The 18,952-nt window shown below is 49.5% G+C and overlaps 1 protein-coding gene across 18 annotated transcripts in view; it reads left to right on the forward strand.

Annotated features, from left to right (window-relative positions):
- Window positions 1–1,250: 1,250 nt before the first annotated feature.
- SAE1 (SUMO1 activating enzyme subunit 1) overlaps window positions 1,251–18,952 on the forward strand; it is an 88,636-nt gene continuing 70,934 nt past the window's right edge. For 6 of the 18 annotated variants that reach the window (XM_077980739.1, XM_077980740.1, XM_015124334.3 and 3 more), the window contains exons 1-2: window positions 1,424–1,623; window positions 16,618–16,729. In XM_077980739.1, coding sequence (XP_077836865.1) covers window positions 1,526–1,623; window positions 16,618–16,729 — 210 coding nt within the window. In that variant the 5' untranslated portion in view covers window positions 1,424–1,525. Of the gene's footprint in view, window positions 1,387–1,423; window positions 1,708–6,648; window positions 6,731–7,812; window positions 7,935–12,728; window positions 12,837–15,608; window positions 15,733–16,495; window positions 16,730–18,952 lie in introns of those variants that run through there. The other 12 variants (XM_077980744.1, XM_077980743.1, XM_077980748.1 and 9 more) reach the window with 12 other exon arrangements.

Consider the following 18,952-nt stretch of genomic DNA (forward strand, 5'->3'; position numbering starts at 1 on the left):
ATCTTGGTTCACTGCAACCTCTGCCTCCCAGTTCAAACAATTCTCCGGCCTCGGCCTGGCAATTGGCTGAGACTATGGGCATGCCACCACACCCGGCTAATTTTTGTATTGTTAGTAGTGAGGGGGTTTCACCATCTTGGCCAGGCTGGTCTCAAACTCCTGACCTCGTGATCTGCCCTCCTCAGCCTCCGAAAGTGCTGGGATTACAGGCATGAGCCACTGTGCCCTGCTAAAAAGCCTATGATTCTAACATCAGAAATCCTCCCACCTCAGCCTCCCACGTGGCTGGGACTATAGGCTCAGTGCCACCACACCAAGCTAATTTTTGCATTTTGAATAGAGATGGCGTTTCACTATATTGCCCACCTGGGGCCATCCGTGTTTTCTTTTCTGTTATTTTTGTTTTATTTATTTATTTTTTTGAGACCGAGTCTCGCTCTATCTCAGGCTGGAGTGCTGACATGATCTTGGCTCACTACAAGCTCCAACTCCTGGGTTCAAGCGATTCTCCTGCCTCAGCCTCCCAAGTAGCTGGGACTACAGGTGTGAGCCACCATGCTCTGCTGTTTTTTTTTTTTTTTTATTTTTAGTACAGACGGGATTTCGCCATGTTAGCTAGGCTGCTCTCGAACTCCTGATCTCAACTAATCTGCCTGCCTCGGCCCTCCGAAGTGCTGAGATTACAGGCGTGAGTCACCGCGCCTGGCCTATTCCTGTTTTCTTAATGCTTCTCTCTCCCACTGGGCCGTGACTGCCTCCAAAGCAGAGATGTGTCCATTTTTTATTATTATTGTATGTCCAGGGCTGGGCACAAAGTGCAACGCATAGTAGGGACATGAAAGCCTGGGAACAGTGGCTGATGCCTGTAATCCCAGCACTTTGGGAGGCAGAGGCGGGAGGATAGCTTGAGACCAGGATTTCGAGACCAGCCTTGGCAACACATCGGGACCTCATCTGTATGAAAAAAAAAAAGAAAATTGACAGTTCAATGTCACCTCTGATAAGCCTTCCCTGACCACCCCTGTTACTCTGTAGCCCCATGTCCTGCTTTATTTTTCTCCAAAGCATTTGTCATCGCTGGGTTTATATTTATTTCTCTTTGGGTTTTTCTCACTGGATCGTAAACTCCATGAGGACAGGGCTTTGTCGATTTTACTCAATACCCTATTTTACAACATCCCTATTGCTGGGATCTCAGTATGCACGCCTTAAATATTTGCAGAATTTAAGCGCCTCATAAGTGACCACGTGGGCAACGCCCTCGGGGCCTTAACCGGCGCCATTTTTGGGGCTAGGATTGGTTGGACCCTCCGTCACGTGACATGCAGTTGCCGGATCGCCTTTGAGTCTCGTGAGGTACTTTTGGTCCCAGGCTCCTTGGACGAGGTACTGCGCAGGCGTGGGAGGGGGTCTGCGCACGCGCAGAAGCACCCCGGGTGTGCTGCCGGCGGAGGTTGGTGGCGCGCGGGGCTGGCGGGCGGTTGGCGTGAGCGGGACGTGAGCTGAGGCAGGAAGAGCCGGCGCCATGGTGGAGAAGGAGGAGGCTGGCGGCGGCATCAGCGAGGAGGAGGCGGCGCAGTATGACCGGCAGATCCGCCTGTGGGGACTGGAGGCCCAGAAACGGTCAGCGCCGGCGCGGCTTGAGGCGCCGAGGGTCTGGAGGGGGCGTCTAGTCTGAGGCGTTTGCGGCCCGGAAGGAGCGGGAAGGTGTGATTTGAAGGGAGGAGGCGGGAATTATGTGCCCCGGGATCGTCTCGCTCCTGAGGGAACTAGAGGAGTTGATTGGGGATGTTTCTGGAAGGTCTGGGAAGTGGTTGGGAGAGCCGTTCCGAAGGATGGGAGCTCTGAAGGGGGCTCTGATTGGGGAGTCCTGAGGGAGCGGGAGAATTCAAACTCAGGAAATCCGAGGCCCGAAAGCGGTGATTGTGGGATTTAGGTCGCGGTTAGGGGATAAGAGGGGCTGGGGTACGTGGAAGGGGTGAGGTGAAGGACATAGTTCATTCATTCGATGGTGTGGGACCCGGTTCCGTGCTGGATACGGGGGAGACTGGACTGGCCAACCGGGCCGACGGGAGCTTACATTCTTGTGGGTGCTCAGGGGCGGGCCAGGCTGAAAGAATGCGGGTTTTGAGGAGTTTTGGAGCAAGTTATGTCAAATGGAACTCTTGAGAGGCTCGGAGAGTCTGGAGGGGGACGGCAGTAGGCTCCCGAAAAGGTTGCTTGTGTCTGGTACGGGGCTGTGCCTTGGTAAGACAGGAGACATAGTTTGGGCATTGTGGAGTAGCTTAGGGATGGGGTTTTCTTTTCTTTTCTTTTCTTTTTCGACGGAGTCTCTCCCTTGTCGCCCAGGCTGGAGTGCAGTGGCGCGATCTCAGCTCACTGCAAGCTCCGCCTCCCGGATTCAAGCGATTCTCCTGCCTCAGCCTCCCGAGTAGCTGGGATTATAGGGGCCCGCCACCACGCCCGGCTAATTTTTGTATTTTTAGTAGACATGGGGTTTCGCCATGTTGACCGGACTGGTCTCGAACTGCTGACCTCAACTGATCCACCCGCCTCGGCCTCCCGAATGCTGGGATTACAGGCTCACGCCACCACACCCGGCTAATTTTTGTATTTTTAGTAGAGACAGGTTTTCACCATGTTGGCCAGGCTGGTCTGGAACTCCGGACCTCAAGTGATCTGCCCGCCACTGCCTCCCAAAGTGATGGGATTACAGACTTGAGCCACTGTGCCCGGCTTTTTTTTCTTTTTTTTTTTTTTTTCTCCTCTTTGTCGCCCAGGCTGGAGTGCAGTGATGGGATCACAGTTCACTGTAGCCTCGACCTCCAAGTCTCAAGTGATATTCCCTCTTAAGCCTCCCAAGTAGCTGGAACTACAGGCGCACCCCACCACATCATCCGACTAATATTTATTTATTTATTTATTTATTTATTTTTTATTTTTTTTTTTTGAGACGGAGTCTCGCTCTGTCGCCCCGGCTGGAGTGCAGTGGCCGGATCTCAGCTCACTGCAAGCTCCGCCTCCCGGGTTCACGCCATTCTCCTGCCTCAGCCTCCCGAGTAGCTGGGACTACAGGCACCCGCCACCTCGCCTGGCTAGTTTTTTTTTGTATTTTTTAGTAGAGACGGGGTTTCACCGTGTTAGCCAGGATGGTCTCGATCTCCTGACCTCGTGATCCGCCCATCTCGGCCTCCCAAAGTACTGGGATTACAGGCTTGAGCCACCGCGCCCGGCCCCGACTAATATTTATATATATATTTTTGTAAGATGGGGTTTTGCCACGTTGCCCAGACTGGTCTTGAACTTCCAAGCTCAAGCGATCCTTGGCCTCAAGAGATCTCCCCCCAGCTCAGACTCCTAAAATGCTGGGACTACAGGCCTGAGCCACCATGCCTGGCCTCACCGATCAATATTTTTACTTAGCCGGGACGCAGTGGCTCACACCTGTAATCCCAGCACTTTGGGAGGCTGAGTTGGGGGGAGGGGATCTCTTGAGTCCAGGAGTTTGAGACCAGCCTGGGTAACGTTGCCAAACCCAGTCTCTACAAAAATACAAAAATTAGCCAGGCATGGCGGCATGAGTTTATAGTCCCAGCTAGTCTGGAGGTTGAGGTGGGAGCATCACCTGAGCCCCCAGGAGGCGGAGGTTGCAGTAAGCCATGGTCGCGCCACTACACCCCAGCCTGGGTGACAGAGTGAGGAGGCCCTGTCTCAAAAAAAAAAAAAAAAAAATTCCACAAATGTGTACATATGTGTCAGTCATTAAAGGATGGTGAAGTGGGAGGGTTGTTTTGATAGGTTGGCTGGGAAAGGGCTCTGAAGAGGTAACATTGAGCCTCTTAAGAAGGGAAAAAGCCTTGTGATCATCTAGGAGAACTTTCCTAGCAGAGAGAACAGCAAGTGCAAATTCCCAGAGGCCCAGGCATGATCGTCAAATTAGAGAAATAAGGTGGCAAGAACCAAATGAGTTGAGTAGCTTTTATTCTAAGTGTGTGGGGAAAACCTGTTGGAGTGTTTTGAGTGTGGGAATAACATGATCTGTGGGTTGTTTTGTTTTGTTTTGTTTGTTTGTTTTTGTTTTGAGATGGAGTCTCGCTCTGTCACCCAGGCTGGAGTGCAATGGCTCAGTCTTGGCTCACTGCAACCACCGCCTGCCAGGTTCAAGCGATTCTCCTGCCTCAACCTCCTGAGTGGCTGGGACTATAGGCACCTGCCACCACACCCGGCTAATCTTGTGTATTTTTAGTAGAGACAGGGTTTCACTGTGTTAGCCAGGATGGTCTCCATCTCCTGACCTCGTGATCCGCCTGCCTTGGCCTCCTAAAGTGCTGGCATTACAGGCGTGAGCCACTGCACCTGGCCTGGTTTGTGTTTCCATTCCTGGCAGAAATGAAAAAGATTCTGGCTGGACTGTTGCAGTAATCTAGTTGAGACAAAAATATTGGTAGCTTGAAACTCAAGAGAAGAGGTCAAATATATATATATTCTGGATATATATATGTTTTGAAGGTAGAAGAGGGAACAGGATTTGGGACAGAAATCCAGTATGACACCACTGTTTTTGGCTTGAGCACCTGGAATGATGGAATTGCCATTTTGAAAGATATGGGGAGCTGTAGGTTTGGTGGGGTCAGGGAAAAGTCAGTTCTCTTTTAGGTTTCAGATTTTTTTTTTTTTTTTTGAGACGGAGTCTCGCTGTAGCCCAGGCTGGAGTGCAGTGGCATGATCTTGGCGCACTGCAAGCTCCGTCTCCCAGGTTCACGCCATTCTTCTGCCTCAGCCTCCCGAGTAGCCGGGACTACAGGCGCCCGCCACCATGCTTGGCTTTTTTGTTTGTTTGTATTTTTAGTAGAGACGGGGTTTCACTGTGTTAGCCAGGATGGTCTCGATCTCCTGACCTTGTGATCCACCTGCCTCGATCTCCCAAAGTGCTGGGATTACAGGCGTGAGCCACCATGCCCTGCCCAGATTTGTTTTTTTATACAACTAAGTAGAAATACGTGAGGGGTTGAGTTCAGAGGTAAAATTTGGGTGATGGTGGGCATTGTGTGAGTACAGTGTATAGAATTAATGGAGGGGTTGGGGAAGCCGACACGTCAGGAGAATTTAGTTTGAGGGGGTGGGAGCTTTCAGGAGGTTTTGGAGTGTGCAGTGGTGGGATGGGAATTACCTCAGGCTCATTTCAGATCTGTGGGGTCTTTGATGAGGTCGGGGATGTCATCATGAGGCATTAACATTGGTGGGAAGGTTGAAGCCACCTGGAATAGATTGGGAATTAAGTGATGCGAATATGCCTGTGGACATAGGTGGGCTGCATTGATTTTAGGGACTGCTATTTTCTGGATGGAGTGGAAAGAGGTTTTATGTGAGTTGGAGGAAACTTTGAGGAAGCTTGGGGTGTTATGAGGTCCTAAAGGGTTGAGGAGGGGATTCTAAAGTCCTGGAAGGGTTAATCGAAGGGGTTTGTGGCAGTAGATAGTTTTGTTTGAAGTGGGGCAAAGTTGGTGAGATTTAAACTGGAATGTAGTTAGGGAACTTTCACAGGGATAGGGATGATTTTTCTGAGAAGCAGTGAAGAATGGATGGGGGGCCTCTGAGTGGTAGATGACCTAAGGGACAAGTCAAGGTCAGGGCATGGAATTTGTGGGAGGTGGGAATTATTCTGAGGGAGTGGAGCTGTACTGAATTTGATGGAGAACATGAAAAGGACTGGCTGGGGGTTGTAGGCGGGACGGAAGAGGTTATTTGTAATTTGTACTCTATTTTTAGACAGTCTTAGAGAGTTTATTAAAGTGTTTTTTTTGTTGTTGTTTTTTTTTTTTTTTTTTTTTTTTTTGTTGAGACAGAGTCTCCCTGTGTTGCCCAGACTGGAGTGCAGTGGCCGGATCTCAGCTCACTGCAAGCTCCGCCTCCCGGGTTCACGCCATTCTCCTGCCTCAGCCTCCCGAGTAGCTGGGACTACAGGCGTCCGCCACCTCGCCCGGCTAGTTTTTGTATTTTTTAGTAGAGACGGGGTTTCACCGTGTTAGCCAGGATGGTCTCGATCTCCTGACCTTGTGATCCGCCCGTCTCGGCCTCCCAAAGTGCTGGGATTACAGGCTTGAGCCACCGCGCCCGGCCTTAAAGTGTTTTTATGTCCATTTTCAGTGAAGTCTTTAAGAAATTAAACATTTTTTGTGTGTGAGTACATAGTAGGTGTATATATTTTGGGGGTATGTGAGATACTTTGATACAGGCATACAATGGGTAATAATCACATGAGGGTAAATGGGGTATCCACCACCTTAAGCACTTATCCTTTGTGTTACAAACAATCCAATTATATTATTTTAGTTACTTTGAAATGTACAACAAATTATTGTTAACTAGTCACCCTGTTATGCTATCAAATACCAGATCTTATTCATTGTATTTAATTATATTTTTGTACCCCTCTACCCCCCACTATCCTTCCTAGCCTCTGGTAACCATCAGTCTACTATCTGCATAAGTTCAATTGTTTTAATTTTTTTTTAGTTCCCATAAATAAGTGAGAGCGTGCAAAGTTTGTCTTTCTATGCCTGACTTATTTCACTTAACATGATAACCTCCAGTTCCTTCCATGTCGTTGTAAATGACAGTATCTCGTTCCTTTTTTTTTTTTTTTGTAGGCAGGGTCTCCTTCTGTTGCCCAGATTAGGGTGCAATGGTGTGATCACAGCTCACTTCAGCCTTGACCACTTGGGCGCAGGTGATCCTCCCACCTCAGCCTCCCAGTAGTTGTGACTACACCATGTGCCACAAGCCCAGCCAATATTTTAGTAGAGGTGGGGTTGCACCAGGCTAGTCTCGGGCTCCTGGGCTCAAATAATCCTCCTGCCTCCCTTCAAAGTGCTGGGATTAGAGGTGTGAACCGCCATGCCCAGCCTTTGTACCAGGATTTCTTTCTTTTTTTTTTTTTTTGTTGAGACAGACACTCTGTCGCCCAGGCTGGAGTGCTGTGGCGCCATCTCACCGCAAGCTCCGCCTCCCAGGTTCCTGTAGTTCTCCTGCCTCAGCCTCCCGAGTAGCTGGGACTACAGGCGCCTGCCACCACACCCGGCTACTTTTTGTATTTTTAGTAGAGAGGGGGTTTCACCGTGTTAGCCAGGATGGTCTCCATCTCCTGACCTCGTGATCTGCCCGCCTTGGCCTCCCAAAGTATTGAGATTACAGGCGTGAGCCACTGCGCCTGGCCTTGAGACAGAGTCTCCCCCTGCCGCCCAGGCTGGAGTGCAGTGGCCAGTCACACCTCACTGCGAGCTCCGCCTCCTGGGTTCACCCCATTCTCCCACCTCAGGCTTTGGAGTAGCTGGGACTACAAGCGCCCGCCACCACGCCCGGCTAATTTTTGTATTTTTAGTAGAGACGGGGTTTCACCTTGTTAGCCAGGATGGTCTTGATCTCCTGACCTCGTGTACCACAATTTCTTTCTTTTTTTTTTTTGCTCGCTCTGTCGCCCCAGGCTGGAGTGCAGTGGCGTGATCTTGGCTCACTGCAAGCTCCGCCTCCTGGGTTCATGCCATTCTCTGGCCTCAGCCTCCCGAGTAGCTGGGACTACAGGCGCCAGCCACCATGCCTGGCCAATTTTTTGTATTTTTAGTAGAGACGGGGTTTCCCTGTGGTCTTGATCTTCTGACCTCGTTATCCGGCCGCCTCGGCCTCCCAAGTGTACCACAATTTATTTATCCATTTGTCTTTTGATAGACACATGGGTTGCTTTCAAATCTTGGCTATTGTGAAGAGTGCTGTAATAAACATGGTAGTGCAGATACCTTTTTTTTTTTTTTTTAGACCAAGTCTCGCTCTGTCGCCCAGGCTAGAGGGCAGTGGCATGATCTCAGCCCAGTACAACCTCCGCCTCCCAGGTTCAAGCGATTTTCCTGTCTCAGCCTCTGGAATAGCTGGGATTACAGGTACCTGCCACCACGCCCAGCTAATTTTTGTATATATATATATTTTTTGAGACGGAGTCATGCTCTGTCGCCCAGGCTGGAGTGCAGTGGCCGGATCTCAGCTCACTGCAAGCTCCGCCTCCCGGGTTCACGCCATTCTCCTGCCTCAGCCTCCCAAGTAGCTGGGACTACAGGCGCCCGCCACTTCGCCCGGCTAGTTTTTTGTATTTTTTAGTAGAGACGGGGTTTCACCGTGTTAGCCAGGATGGTCTCGATCTCCTGACCTCATGATCCGCCCGTCTCGGCCTCCCAAAGTGCTGGGATTACAGGCTTGAGCCACCGCGCCCGGCCTAATTTTTGTATTTTTAGTAGAGATGGGGTTTACTATGTTGGCCAGGCTGGTCTCAAACTCTTGGCCTCAGGTGATTGGCCCTCCTTGGCCTCCCAAAGTGTTGGGATTACAGGCGTGAGCCACCACACCAGGCCTGATTGATTTTCATTTGGGTATATACCTAGCAGTGGGATGGCATTTTCACCTGACTCTTTTTTTTTTTTTTGAGATGGAGTTTCGCTTTTGTTGCCCAGGCTGGAGTGCAATGGTGCAATCTCAGCTGACCACAACCCCTGCTTCCTGAGTTCAAGCAATTCTCCTGCTTCAGCCTCCCGAGTAGCTGGGATTACAGGCATGTGCCACCACGCCTGGTGTAAAATTTTGTATTTTAGTAGAGACGGAATTCCTCCATGTTGGTCAGGCTGTGAACTCCTGATCTCAGGTGATCCACCCACCTTGGCCTCCCAAACTTCTGGGATTACAGGCGTGAGCCACAGCCCCCAGCCTTCACCTGAGTCTTATAGCAGCTCTCTGGAGTAGGAAGGGCAGTGATTTCCTTCTCTGTTCAGATGAGGAAGGAGGCTCCACAGAGCAAATTGACTTGCCTCTAAGAGGGCTCTAGGTGGGATAGGAGAACTCTGGAGACTGGAGTTCCTTTATGAAATGGAAGCCCTGAAAATATGCAGACTGATAAGATGTACAAATTGTGGGGCATTGTATAAGACAGTTGTCCTAGTTTTCTTCCAGAAGTCAGTTTCATGGGAAAAACAAGTGAAGGGACTGTTGTGGATTAAAAGAGAGTAAAGGCCATCACGGTAACTCAGCCTGTAATCCCAGGACTTTGAAGGGCTGAGGTGGGTGGATCACCTGAGGTCAGGAATTCGAGACTAGCCTGGCCAACATGGTGAAACCCCATCTCTACTAAAAATACAAAAAAAATTAGCCAAGTGTGGTGGTGGGTGCCTGTAACCCCAGTTACTTGGGAGGCAGAGGCAGGAGAATCACTTGAACCCAGGAGGCGGAGGTTGCAGTGAGCTGAGGTCGCGCCATGGCACTCCAGCCTGGGTGACAAGAGCGAAACTCCGTCTCAAAAATAAATAAATAATAATTAAACTAAAATGGAGTAAAGAAGCAGCTTCCTAGAGCAGATTTGGTTCCTTAAATTGAGGCCAAGTTTCTGGAGTTTTTATTGATATTTGACAATTACAACTAAAATTTTTTTTTTTTGAGACAGAGTCTCGCTCTGTCGCCCAGGCTGGAGTGCAGTGGCCAGATCTCAGCTCGCCGCAGGCTCCGCCTCCCGGGTTTACGCCATTCTCCTGCCTCAGCCTCCTGAGTAGCTGGGACAACAGGCGCCCACCACCTCGCCCGGCTAGTTTTTTGTATTTTTTAGTAGAGACGGGGTTTCACCGTGTTAGCCAGGATGGTCTCGATCTCCTGTCCTCGTGATCCACCCGTCTCAGCCTCCCAAAGTGTTGGGATTACAGGCTTGAGCCACCGCGCCTAGCCAACTAAAATTTTTTTTTCTCACTCTGTCACCCAGGCTGGAGTGCAGTGGTGCAGTGATGTGATCTTCAGCTCACTGCAACCTCCCCCTCTCCCCCACCAGTTTCAAGGGATTCTCCCACCTCAGCCCCACAAGTAGCTGGGACCATATGCCATAACACTCAGTTAATTGTGTGTGTGTATGTGTGTGTGATGGAGTCTTATGGGAATTAACTGACATAATACATACAAAGAGCCCACAGTGCTTGGCACATAGTAAATGTTAGATAAATGTTGGCTATTATTATTTTATTATGTACCAGATTTCTATAATTCTGCTGATGGACACAGGTTTGTTTTGGTGTGTATATTAATTCACAGCCATTTGAGTAACAGTATGTCCTAAATGCCAAGGAAGTTATTGGTTCTAGGGATACAGTGGTTTCTGGAGTTTACATTCTAATGGGGGGGTCAGTAAACATATAAACAAGTAGTGTAGCTTAGCACAGTGATGTGTGCCTGTGATCCCAGCTACTGGGGAGGCTGAGGTTGGACGATCACTTGAGCCAGGAGATTGAGACTAGCTTGGGCAACGTAGTGAGGCCCTATGTCAATCAAAACAATGGGCAACATAGGCCCCATCTCAATAAAAACAAAAACAAATAGCATAATTCGAGATAGAGGATGTGGACCTATTTTAAATTAGGTGGCCAGTATGGACTTCTCTGAGGAGGTGACAGTTGAGCTGGGACCTAAAGAATGTGTCCCTCAAGAAGTTGAGGGAAGAAGCAGCGGGAAGCACTAATGCCAAGGTCCTAACGTGGGAGCAAGGATGATGTTCTCTAGGATCAGCCTCCCGAGTAGCTGGGCCTACAGGCATGTGCCACCATGCCTGGCTGATTTGTTTGTTTGTTTTGAGGTGGAGTCTCGCTCTCTAGCCCAAGCTGGAGTGCAGTGGTGCGATCTCAGCTCACCTCAAGCTCTGCCTCCTGGGTTCACGCCATTCTCCTGCCTCAGCCTCCCGAGTAGCGAGGACTGCAGGCACCCACCACCACGCCCGGCTAATTTTTTGTATTTTTAGTAGAGACGGGGTTTCACCATGTTAACCAGGATGGTCTCAATCTCCTGACCTTGTGATCTCCCTGCCTCAGCCTCCCAAAGTGCTGGGATTACAGGCGTGAGCCACCACGTCCGGCCTAATTTTTGTATATATTTTGTATATTTTGTAAATTTTGTATACGGGTTTTCCCCATATTGGCCAGGCTGGTCTCAAACTCCTGACCTCAAGTGATCCACCCGCCTCAGCTAATTTTATGTATTTTTAGTAGAGACGGGGTTTCACCATGTTAGCCAGGATGGTCTCCATCCCCTGACCTCGTGATGCTCCTGCCTTGGCCTCCCAAAGTGGTGGGATTACAGGCGTAAGTCACTGTGCCTGGCACACCCAGCTAATTTTTATTTTTTTTTTTGTACAGATGGAGTCTTACTTTGTTGCCCAGGCTGGTTTCCAACTCATGGGCTCAAGTGATCCTCATGCCTTGCCTTCCCAAAGTGCTGGGATTACAGGTGTGACCCACTGCATCCAGCCTGTTGTAGTTTTGTAGGACAGAAATGATGGTGGCTCGGCCGGGCGCGGTGGCTCAAGCCTGTAATCCCAGCACTTTGGGAGGCCGAGACGGGTGGATCACGAGGTCAGGAGATCGAGACCATCCTGGCTAATATGGTGAAACCCCGTCTCTACTAAAAATACAAAAAACTAGCCGGGCGAGGTGGTGGGCGCCTGTAGTCCCAGCTACTCGGGAGGCTGAGGCAGGAGAATGGCGTGAACCCGGGAGGCGGAGCTTGCAGTGAGCTGAGATCCGGCCACTGCACTCCAGCCTGGGCGACAAAGCGAGACTCCGTCTCAAAAAAAAAAAAAAGAAAAAAAGAAATGATGGTGGCTCAAACTAGAGTGGTGGATGTGGAAGTCGAGGGAAGGAGATGGATGATGCTACCGTGAATGTGTATATTTTCTTTTCTTTCTTTTTTTTTTCTCCAGACGGAGTCTCGCTCGGTTGTCCAGGCTGGAGTGCAGTGGTGCGATCTCCGCTCACTGCAAGCTCCACCTCCCGAGTTTACGCCATTCTCCTGCCTCAGCCTCCCGAGTACCTGGGACTACAGGCGCCCACCACCACTCCCGGCTAATTTTTTTTTTTTTTTTTTTTTTTTGTATTTTTAGTAGAGACGGGGTTTTTACGTGTTAGCTAGGATGGTCTCCGTCTCCTGACCTGTGATCTGCCCGCCTCGGCCTCCCAAAGTGCTGGGATTACAGGTGTGAGCCACTGCAGCCGGCCGAATGTGTATCATTTTTGTGCCCACTTGGGTTTTTTTTTTTTTTTTTGAGAAGGAGTCTTGCTCTTTCACCCAGGCTGAAGTGCAGTGGTGCGGTCTCGGCTCACTGCAGCCTCCGCCTCCTAGGTTCAAGCGATTCTCTTGTTTCAGCCTCCCAAGTAACTGCGATTACAGGTGCCTGCCACCACGCCCGGCTAATTTTTTTATTGTTTTTGAGAGGGAGCCTCACTGTGGCCCAGGGTGGAGTGCAATGGCGCCATCTTGGCTCACTGCAAGCTGCGCCTTCCGGGTTCACGCCATTCTTCTGTGTCAGCCTCCTCAGTGGCTGGGACCACAGGCGCCTGCCAGCGTGCCCGGCTAATTTTTTGTGTTTTTTTTTTTTTTTTTTTTTTTTGAGACGGAGTCTCGCTCTGTCGCCCAGGCTGGAGTGCAGTGGCGCGATCTCGGCTCACTGCAAGCTCCGCCTCCCGGGTTCACGCCATTCTCCTGCCTCAGCCTCCCGAGGAGCTGGGACTACAGGCGCCCACAACCGCGCCCGGCTAATTTTTTGTATTTTTAGTAGAGACGGGGTTTCACCGTGGTCTCGATCTCCTGACCTTGTGATCCGCCCGCCTCGGCCTCCCAAAGTGCTGGGATTACAGGCGTGAGCCACCGCGCCCGGCCAATTTTTTGTGTTTTTAGTAGAGACAGGGTTTCACCGTGTTAGCCAGGATGGCCTCAATCTCCTGACCTCGTGTTCCCGCCCGCCTCGGCCTTCTAAAGTACTGGGATTACAGGTGTGAGCCGCTGTGCCACACCCGACTAATTTTTGTAATTGTAGTAGAGATGGGGTTTCACCGTGTTGGCCAGGCTGGTCTCTAACTCCTGACCGCAGGTGATCTACCCACCTCGGCCTCCCAAAGTGATGGGATTTGTAAACCCAGCACTTTGCGGGAGGCAGAGGCAGGAAGATTGCTTGAGCCCAGGAGTTAGAGATCAGCCTGGGCAACATAGTGAGACCCTGTGTCTACAAGAAAAAAAACCAAATCCATAAATTAGCCAGGTGCAGTGGTGTGCACCTGTAGTCCCAGGACTCAGTAGACTGAGGTGGCATGATCACTTGAACCTAGGAGGTTGAGGCTGCAGTGAGCCCATCTTTTTTTTTTTTTTTTTTTTTTTTGAGACGGAGTCTTGCTCTGTCACCCAGGCTGGAGTGCAGTGGCCGGATGTCAGCTCACTGCAAGCTCCGCCTCCCGGGTTTACGCCGTTCTCCTGCCTCAGCCTCCCGAGTAGCTGGGACTACAGGCGCCCGCCACCTCGCCCGGCTAGTTTTTTTGTATTTTTTAGTAGAGACGGGGTTTCACCGTGTTAGCCGGGATCGTCTCTCGATCTCCTGGCCTCGTGATCCGCCCGTCTCGGCCTCCCAAAGTGCTGGGATTACAGGCTTGAGCCACCGCGCCCGGCCAAGTGAGCCCATCTTGCCACTGCTCTTCAGTCTGGTTTCACAGAATGAGACCCTGTTTCAATAAAACAAAACAAAACGTAAGCATGATATTTGGTGTCGATGGCAGTTGAGTAATGAATTTTATTTTATTGTATTTTTTTGAGATAGAGTCCGTCACCCAGGATGGAGTGCAGTGGTGCAGTCTTGGCTCATTGACACCTCTGCCTCCCGGGTTTAAGTGCTTCTTCTGCCTCAGCCTCCCAAATAGCTGGGATTACAGGTGCCTGCCATTAACACGCCCAGCTAATTTTTTGTTTTTTTTTTTAAACAGGCTATTTTTTTTTTTTTTAAACAGTCTCGCTGTGTCGCCCAGACTGGCATGATCTCAGCTTACTGCAAAACCGCCTCCCAGGTTCAAGTGATTCTCCTGCCTCAGTGTCCCGAGTAACTGGGATTACAGGCACCCACCACCACGCCTGGCTAATTTTTGTATTTTCAATAGAGACGTAGTTTTGCCATGTTGGCCAGGCTGGTCTCGAACCCCTGTACTCAAGTGATCTATCTGCCCGTCTCGACCTCCCAAAGTGCTTGGATTACAGGTGTGAATCACCACACCTGGCTATAATTTTTTTTTGTATTTTTAGTAGAGAGGGGGTTTCACCAGGTTGGACAGGCTGGTCTCAAACTCCTGACCTCAGGTAATCCACCCATCTCAGCCTCCCAAAATGCTGGGATTATAGGCGTGAGTCACTGGGCCCAGCTGAGTAATGAATTTTTAAAAACTGCAGAGCAGAGTCTGTAGAGCTATGTAGAAATGTAGGTCGTGGAGAGGAGATTTATTGTCAGGGACTTTTTATATGTAGCTATTGCTGGAAGAGTTCGGGGAGGGGGAGTGCTTGCTGGTGTCGACTCAGCCATGATAAAAAAGGCTTTTTTGAGGAAATGGCATTGGAGTTGGGTTTTGAAGAGGAAAGGCTTAGCTAGGCATTGAGAGGAAGAAATGGTGCATTTTGTGAGGGTGGAATGTTGTGATTAAATTTTATTTAGTTTTTAATTAAATTAATAGCAAACTTATTAGCCAGCAGAACTTGAATTGTGTGAAACTATTCTTAGTTATTACTAAATCCTTTTCAGTATGAATAATACATTTGCTGCAGAATTATTATTATTATTATTATTTTTTTTGAGACAGAGTCTCCCTTAGTCGCCCAGGCTGGAGTGCAGTGGCGCGATCTTGGCTCACTGCAGGCTCCGCCTCCCGGGTTCACGCCATTCTCCTGCCTCAGCCTCCCGAGTAGCTGGGACTACAGGGGCCCGCCGCCTCGCCCGGCTAATTTTTTGCATTTTTAGTAGAGACGGGGTTTCACAGTGTTAGCCAGGATGGTCTCGATCTCCTGACCTTGTGATCCGCCCGCCTCGGCCTCCCAAAGTGCTGGGATTACAGGCGTGAGCCACCGCGCCCGGCCTGCTGCAGAATTATTGAGTTTGGTTACATGATGCAGCCCAAGATCTTGATGAGTTGTTTCATAATATATGATGTAAAGTCTATATTTCCTTTTTGAAATCTGAAAAATTGTGATTCTGAAATACTTCTGGTTCAAGAAATTTCAGATAAGATATAGTGGATCTGTTCTGCTTCTTATTGACCTCAGATAAGCCTTGGGATGGCCTGACCTCTGATTGCCTTTTTTCAGCCTCATCTTCTGTCACTTTACAGATTTAAAAAGCTAAAAACAAGGCCGGGCGCGGTGGCTCATGCCTGTAATCCCAGCACTTTGGGAGGCTGAAGTGGGTGGATCACTGGAGGTCAGGAGTTCGAGACCAGTCTGAACAACATGGTGAAACCCTGTCTCAACCAAAAATACAAAAACTAGCTGGGCATGATGGCAGGTGCCTGTAATCCCAGCTATTCAGGAGGCTGAGGCAGGAGAATTGCTTGAACCTGGGAGGTGGAAGTTGCAGTGAGCTGAGATCAGCCACTGTACTCCAGCCTGGGTGACAGAGCGAGACTCCGTCTTTTAAAAAAAAAAAAAAAAAGGGTTAAAACAATTCCCTGTGTATATCCTCTTTTCGTGCCACTGTGTGTTTTGCTTGTGTATTATACTTAACTAGCGCCTCTTCTCAGGACCTCTTCTGCTGTCATACTAGTTTGAGCCACCATCATCCTCCCTCACCTTAACTGTGACATCTTCCCACCCCCATGGCTTTCCATCATGCTTAGAAGAAAATCCAGAATCCTTCTATTGCACGTAAGAGCCTTCATGATGTGGCCCCTGGTTCCAACTTTTCAGCCTGTCTGTCATTCCTATCCCTAGAACATGCCAAGCGCTCCTGCTTCAGGGCTTTTGCATTTGCTGTTTTCTCTATCTGGAATTTTCTGCTCCCAAATATCTGTGTGTTTGTCCTTTATTTCATTTTGATTTTTGCTCATATGGCATTTCCTCAGAAAGGCTTGTATGATTTCTCTGTCTCAAATAGTGTTCTTCATCATTCTTGATTCCTGTCACATTTGATTTTTATCACTTTTTCACATAATATGTATCTATTTGTTTATCTGCTCCTACTTTTTCATGAGGGCAGGGACTGTGTCTTTCTGATTCACTGCCTGATTTCCATACCATAGAAGGATGCCTGGCATAGTAGGTACTCAATAAATATTTGTGGAATGAATTATTATGTGCAGTATGGATTGGAGCCTGTCTCTCTCCTAGATTTGAGGTGTGATGGCTCAATGCAGTTAGAACCAAAATGATTTTTTTTTTTTTTGAGACAGAGTCTCAATCTTGTTGCCCAGGCTGGAGAGCAGTGGCGTGATCTCGGCTCACTGCAACCTTCGCTTCATGGTTTCAAGTGATTCTCCTGCCTCAGACTCCCAAGTAGCTGAGATTACAGGCATCTGCCACTACACCCAGCTAAGTTTTGTATTTTAGTAGAGATGGGGTTTCACCACGTTGGTCAGGCTGGTCTCAAACTGCTGACCTCAGGTGATCCGCCCATCTCAGCCTCACAAAGTGCTGGGATTACAGGTGTGAGCCACCGTTCCTGGCAAACCAAAATAATTTGTGTATTTTTTGTTCTGTGATTCTGCAAGGTTACTGTTCTGTATCATCAGGTTAACAATGTTTGTCTTACAGGCTGCGGGCCTCCCGGGTGCTTCTTGTCGGCATGAAAGGACTTGGGGCTGAAATTGCCAAGAATCTCATCTTGGCAGGAGTGAAAGGACTGACCATGCTGGATCACGAACAGGTGCGCTGTTGTCAGCTCATTCCTCCCCTGCTCTGGCTCCCCTTTCCAGTATGAAGACCTGCAGGTTTTGTGAGTTCCTACTTGTGCCTTAAGGGCTGTGAAAAGAGGGCTAACATTAATGAACCATTGCCTCTGGAGACTGAAGGTGCTATTGTTGGGTTTGAATTCCAGCTCCACCACATCTAGCTGGATGAGCAGTGGAGACTCACATCCCTCATTGAGCTTGCCTGTCTGTAAAATGGGGTTAATAATATCTCCCTTGGTGGTTGCTTGTGAGGCATAGAGACGTGTTTTTCCAATTTGTGCCTGAAAATGACCTGAGTGACTAAATGAAAATGCAGAGTGGCCTGGAGGCTTTGTGGTGCCCTAGCTTTCACCCCTAGTGATTCTCATTTAGGTCTGAGATGAGCTCAGGAGTATGTGCATTTAAAAGGTATTTTAGGGCCGGACGCAGTGGCTCATGCCTGTAATCTCAACACTTTGGGAGGCTGAGGCAGGTGGATCATATGAGGTCAGGAGTTTGAGACTAGCCTGGCCAACATGGTGAAACCCTGTCTCTACTAAATATACAAAAATTAGCCAGGCATGTTGGTGTGCACCTGTAATCCCAGCTACTCGAGAGGCTGAGGCACAAAAATCGCTTGAATTTGGGAGGTGGAGTTTGCAGTGAGTTGAGATGGCACCACTGCACTCCAGCCTGGGCAACAGAGCGAGACTCTGCCTTAAAAAAATAAATAAATAAAAGGTGTTTCAGGAGATTGTGATTTAGGTGGTCCAGTCATCACTTTAAAAAACACTGGATCAGAGAGAATGTGTGCAGACTGCTTTGTATAGTGCTTGAACCTAACAAGTATCCAGTAATTAGGAATAATGATCTGACATGCTGTTTGTTTGTTTGTTTTTGTGAGACGGAGTCTCGCTGTGATGCCCAGACTGGAGTGCAATGGCGCAATCTCGGCACACTGCAACCTCCACTTCCCAGACTCAAGCAATTCTCCTGCCTCAGCCTCCCAAGTAGCTGGGATTATAGGCACGCGCCACCACGCCTGGCTAATTTTTTTTTTTTTGAGACGGAGTTTAGCTCTCGTTGCCCAGGCTGGAGTGCAATGGCACGATCTTGGCTCATTGCAACCTCAGCCTCCCAGGTTCAAGCAATTCTCCTGCCTCAGCCTCCTGAGTAGCTGGGATTACAGGCATGCAACACCATGCCCTCCTAATTTAGCATTTTTAGTAGAGATGAGGTTTCTACATGTTTGTCAAGCTGGTCTTGAACTTCCCAACCTCAGGTGATCTGCCCGCCTCGGTCTTCCAAAGTGCTGGGATTATAGGCGTGAGCCACCGCGCCCGGCCATGCCTGTCTAATTTTTGTTGTTTTTTTTTTTTTTTTTTTTTTTGAGACGGAGTCTCACTCTGTCGCCCAGGCTGGAGTGCAGTGGCCGGATCTCAGCTCACTGCAAGCTCCGCCTCCCGGGTTTATGCCGTTCTCCTGCCTCAGCCTCCCGAGTAGCTGGGACTACAGGCACCCGCCACCTCGCCCGGCTAGTTTTTTTGTATTTTTTAGTAGAGACGGGGTTTCACCGTGTTAGCCGGGATCGTCTCTCGATCTCTTGGCCTCGTGATCCGCCCGTCTTGGCCTCCCAAAGTGCTGGGATTACAGGCTTGAGCCACCGCGCCCGGCCTAATTTTTGTATTTTTAGTAGAAACGGTGTTTCACTATGTTGGCCAGGCTGGTCTCGAACTCCTGACCTCAAGTGATCCACTGGCCTCAGCCTCCCAAAGTGCTGGAATTACAGGTGTGAGCTACCACGCCCTGCTGACATAATGCTGCTTGATTAATATGATGGTAGAGCCCAACTCCAGTGTAGCTTTCTCTGACCAGGCTCATCTTTTTTTTTTTTTTTTTTGAGACGAGTCTTGCCCTGTGCCCCAGGCTGGAGTGCAGTGGCGCGATCTCGGCTCACTGCAAGCTCCACCCTCCTGGGTTCACGCCATTCTCCTACCTCAGCCTCCCAAGTAGCTGGGACTACAGGCGCCCGCCACCTCGCCCGGCTAATTTTTTGTATTTTTTAGTAGAGACGGGGTTTCACCGTGTTAGCTAGGATGGTCTCGATCTCCTGACCTCGTGATCCGCCCATCTCGGCCTCCCAAAGTGCTGGGATTACAGGCTTGAGCCACCGCGCCCGGCCCAGGCTCATCTTCAAGGTGAAAATAAGTGCTTCTCTC

This window comes from Macaca mulatta, chromosome 19 (assembly GCF_049350105.2).
Source record: "Macaca mulatta isolate MMU2019108-1 chromosome 19, T2T-MMU8v2.0, whole genome shotgun sequence".
In the NCBI taxonomy this organism is placed as follows: Eukaryota; Metazoa; Chordata; class Mammalia; order Primates; family Cercopithecidae; genus Macaca; species Macaca mulatta.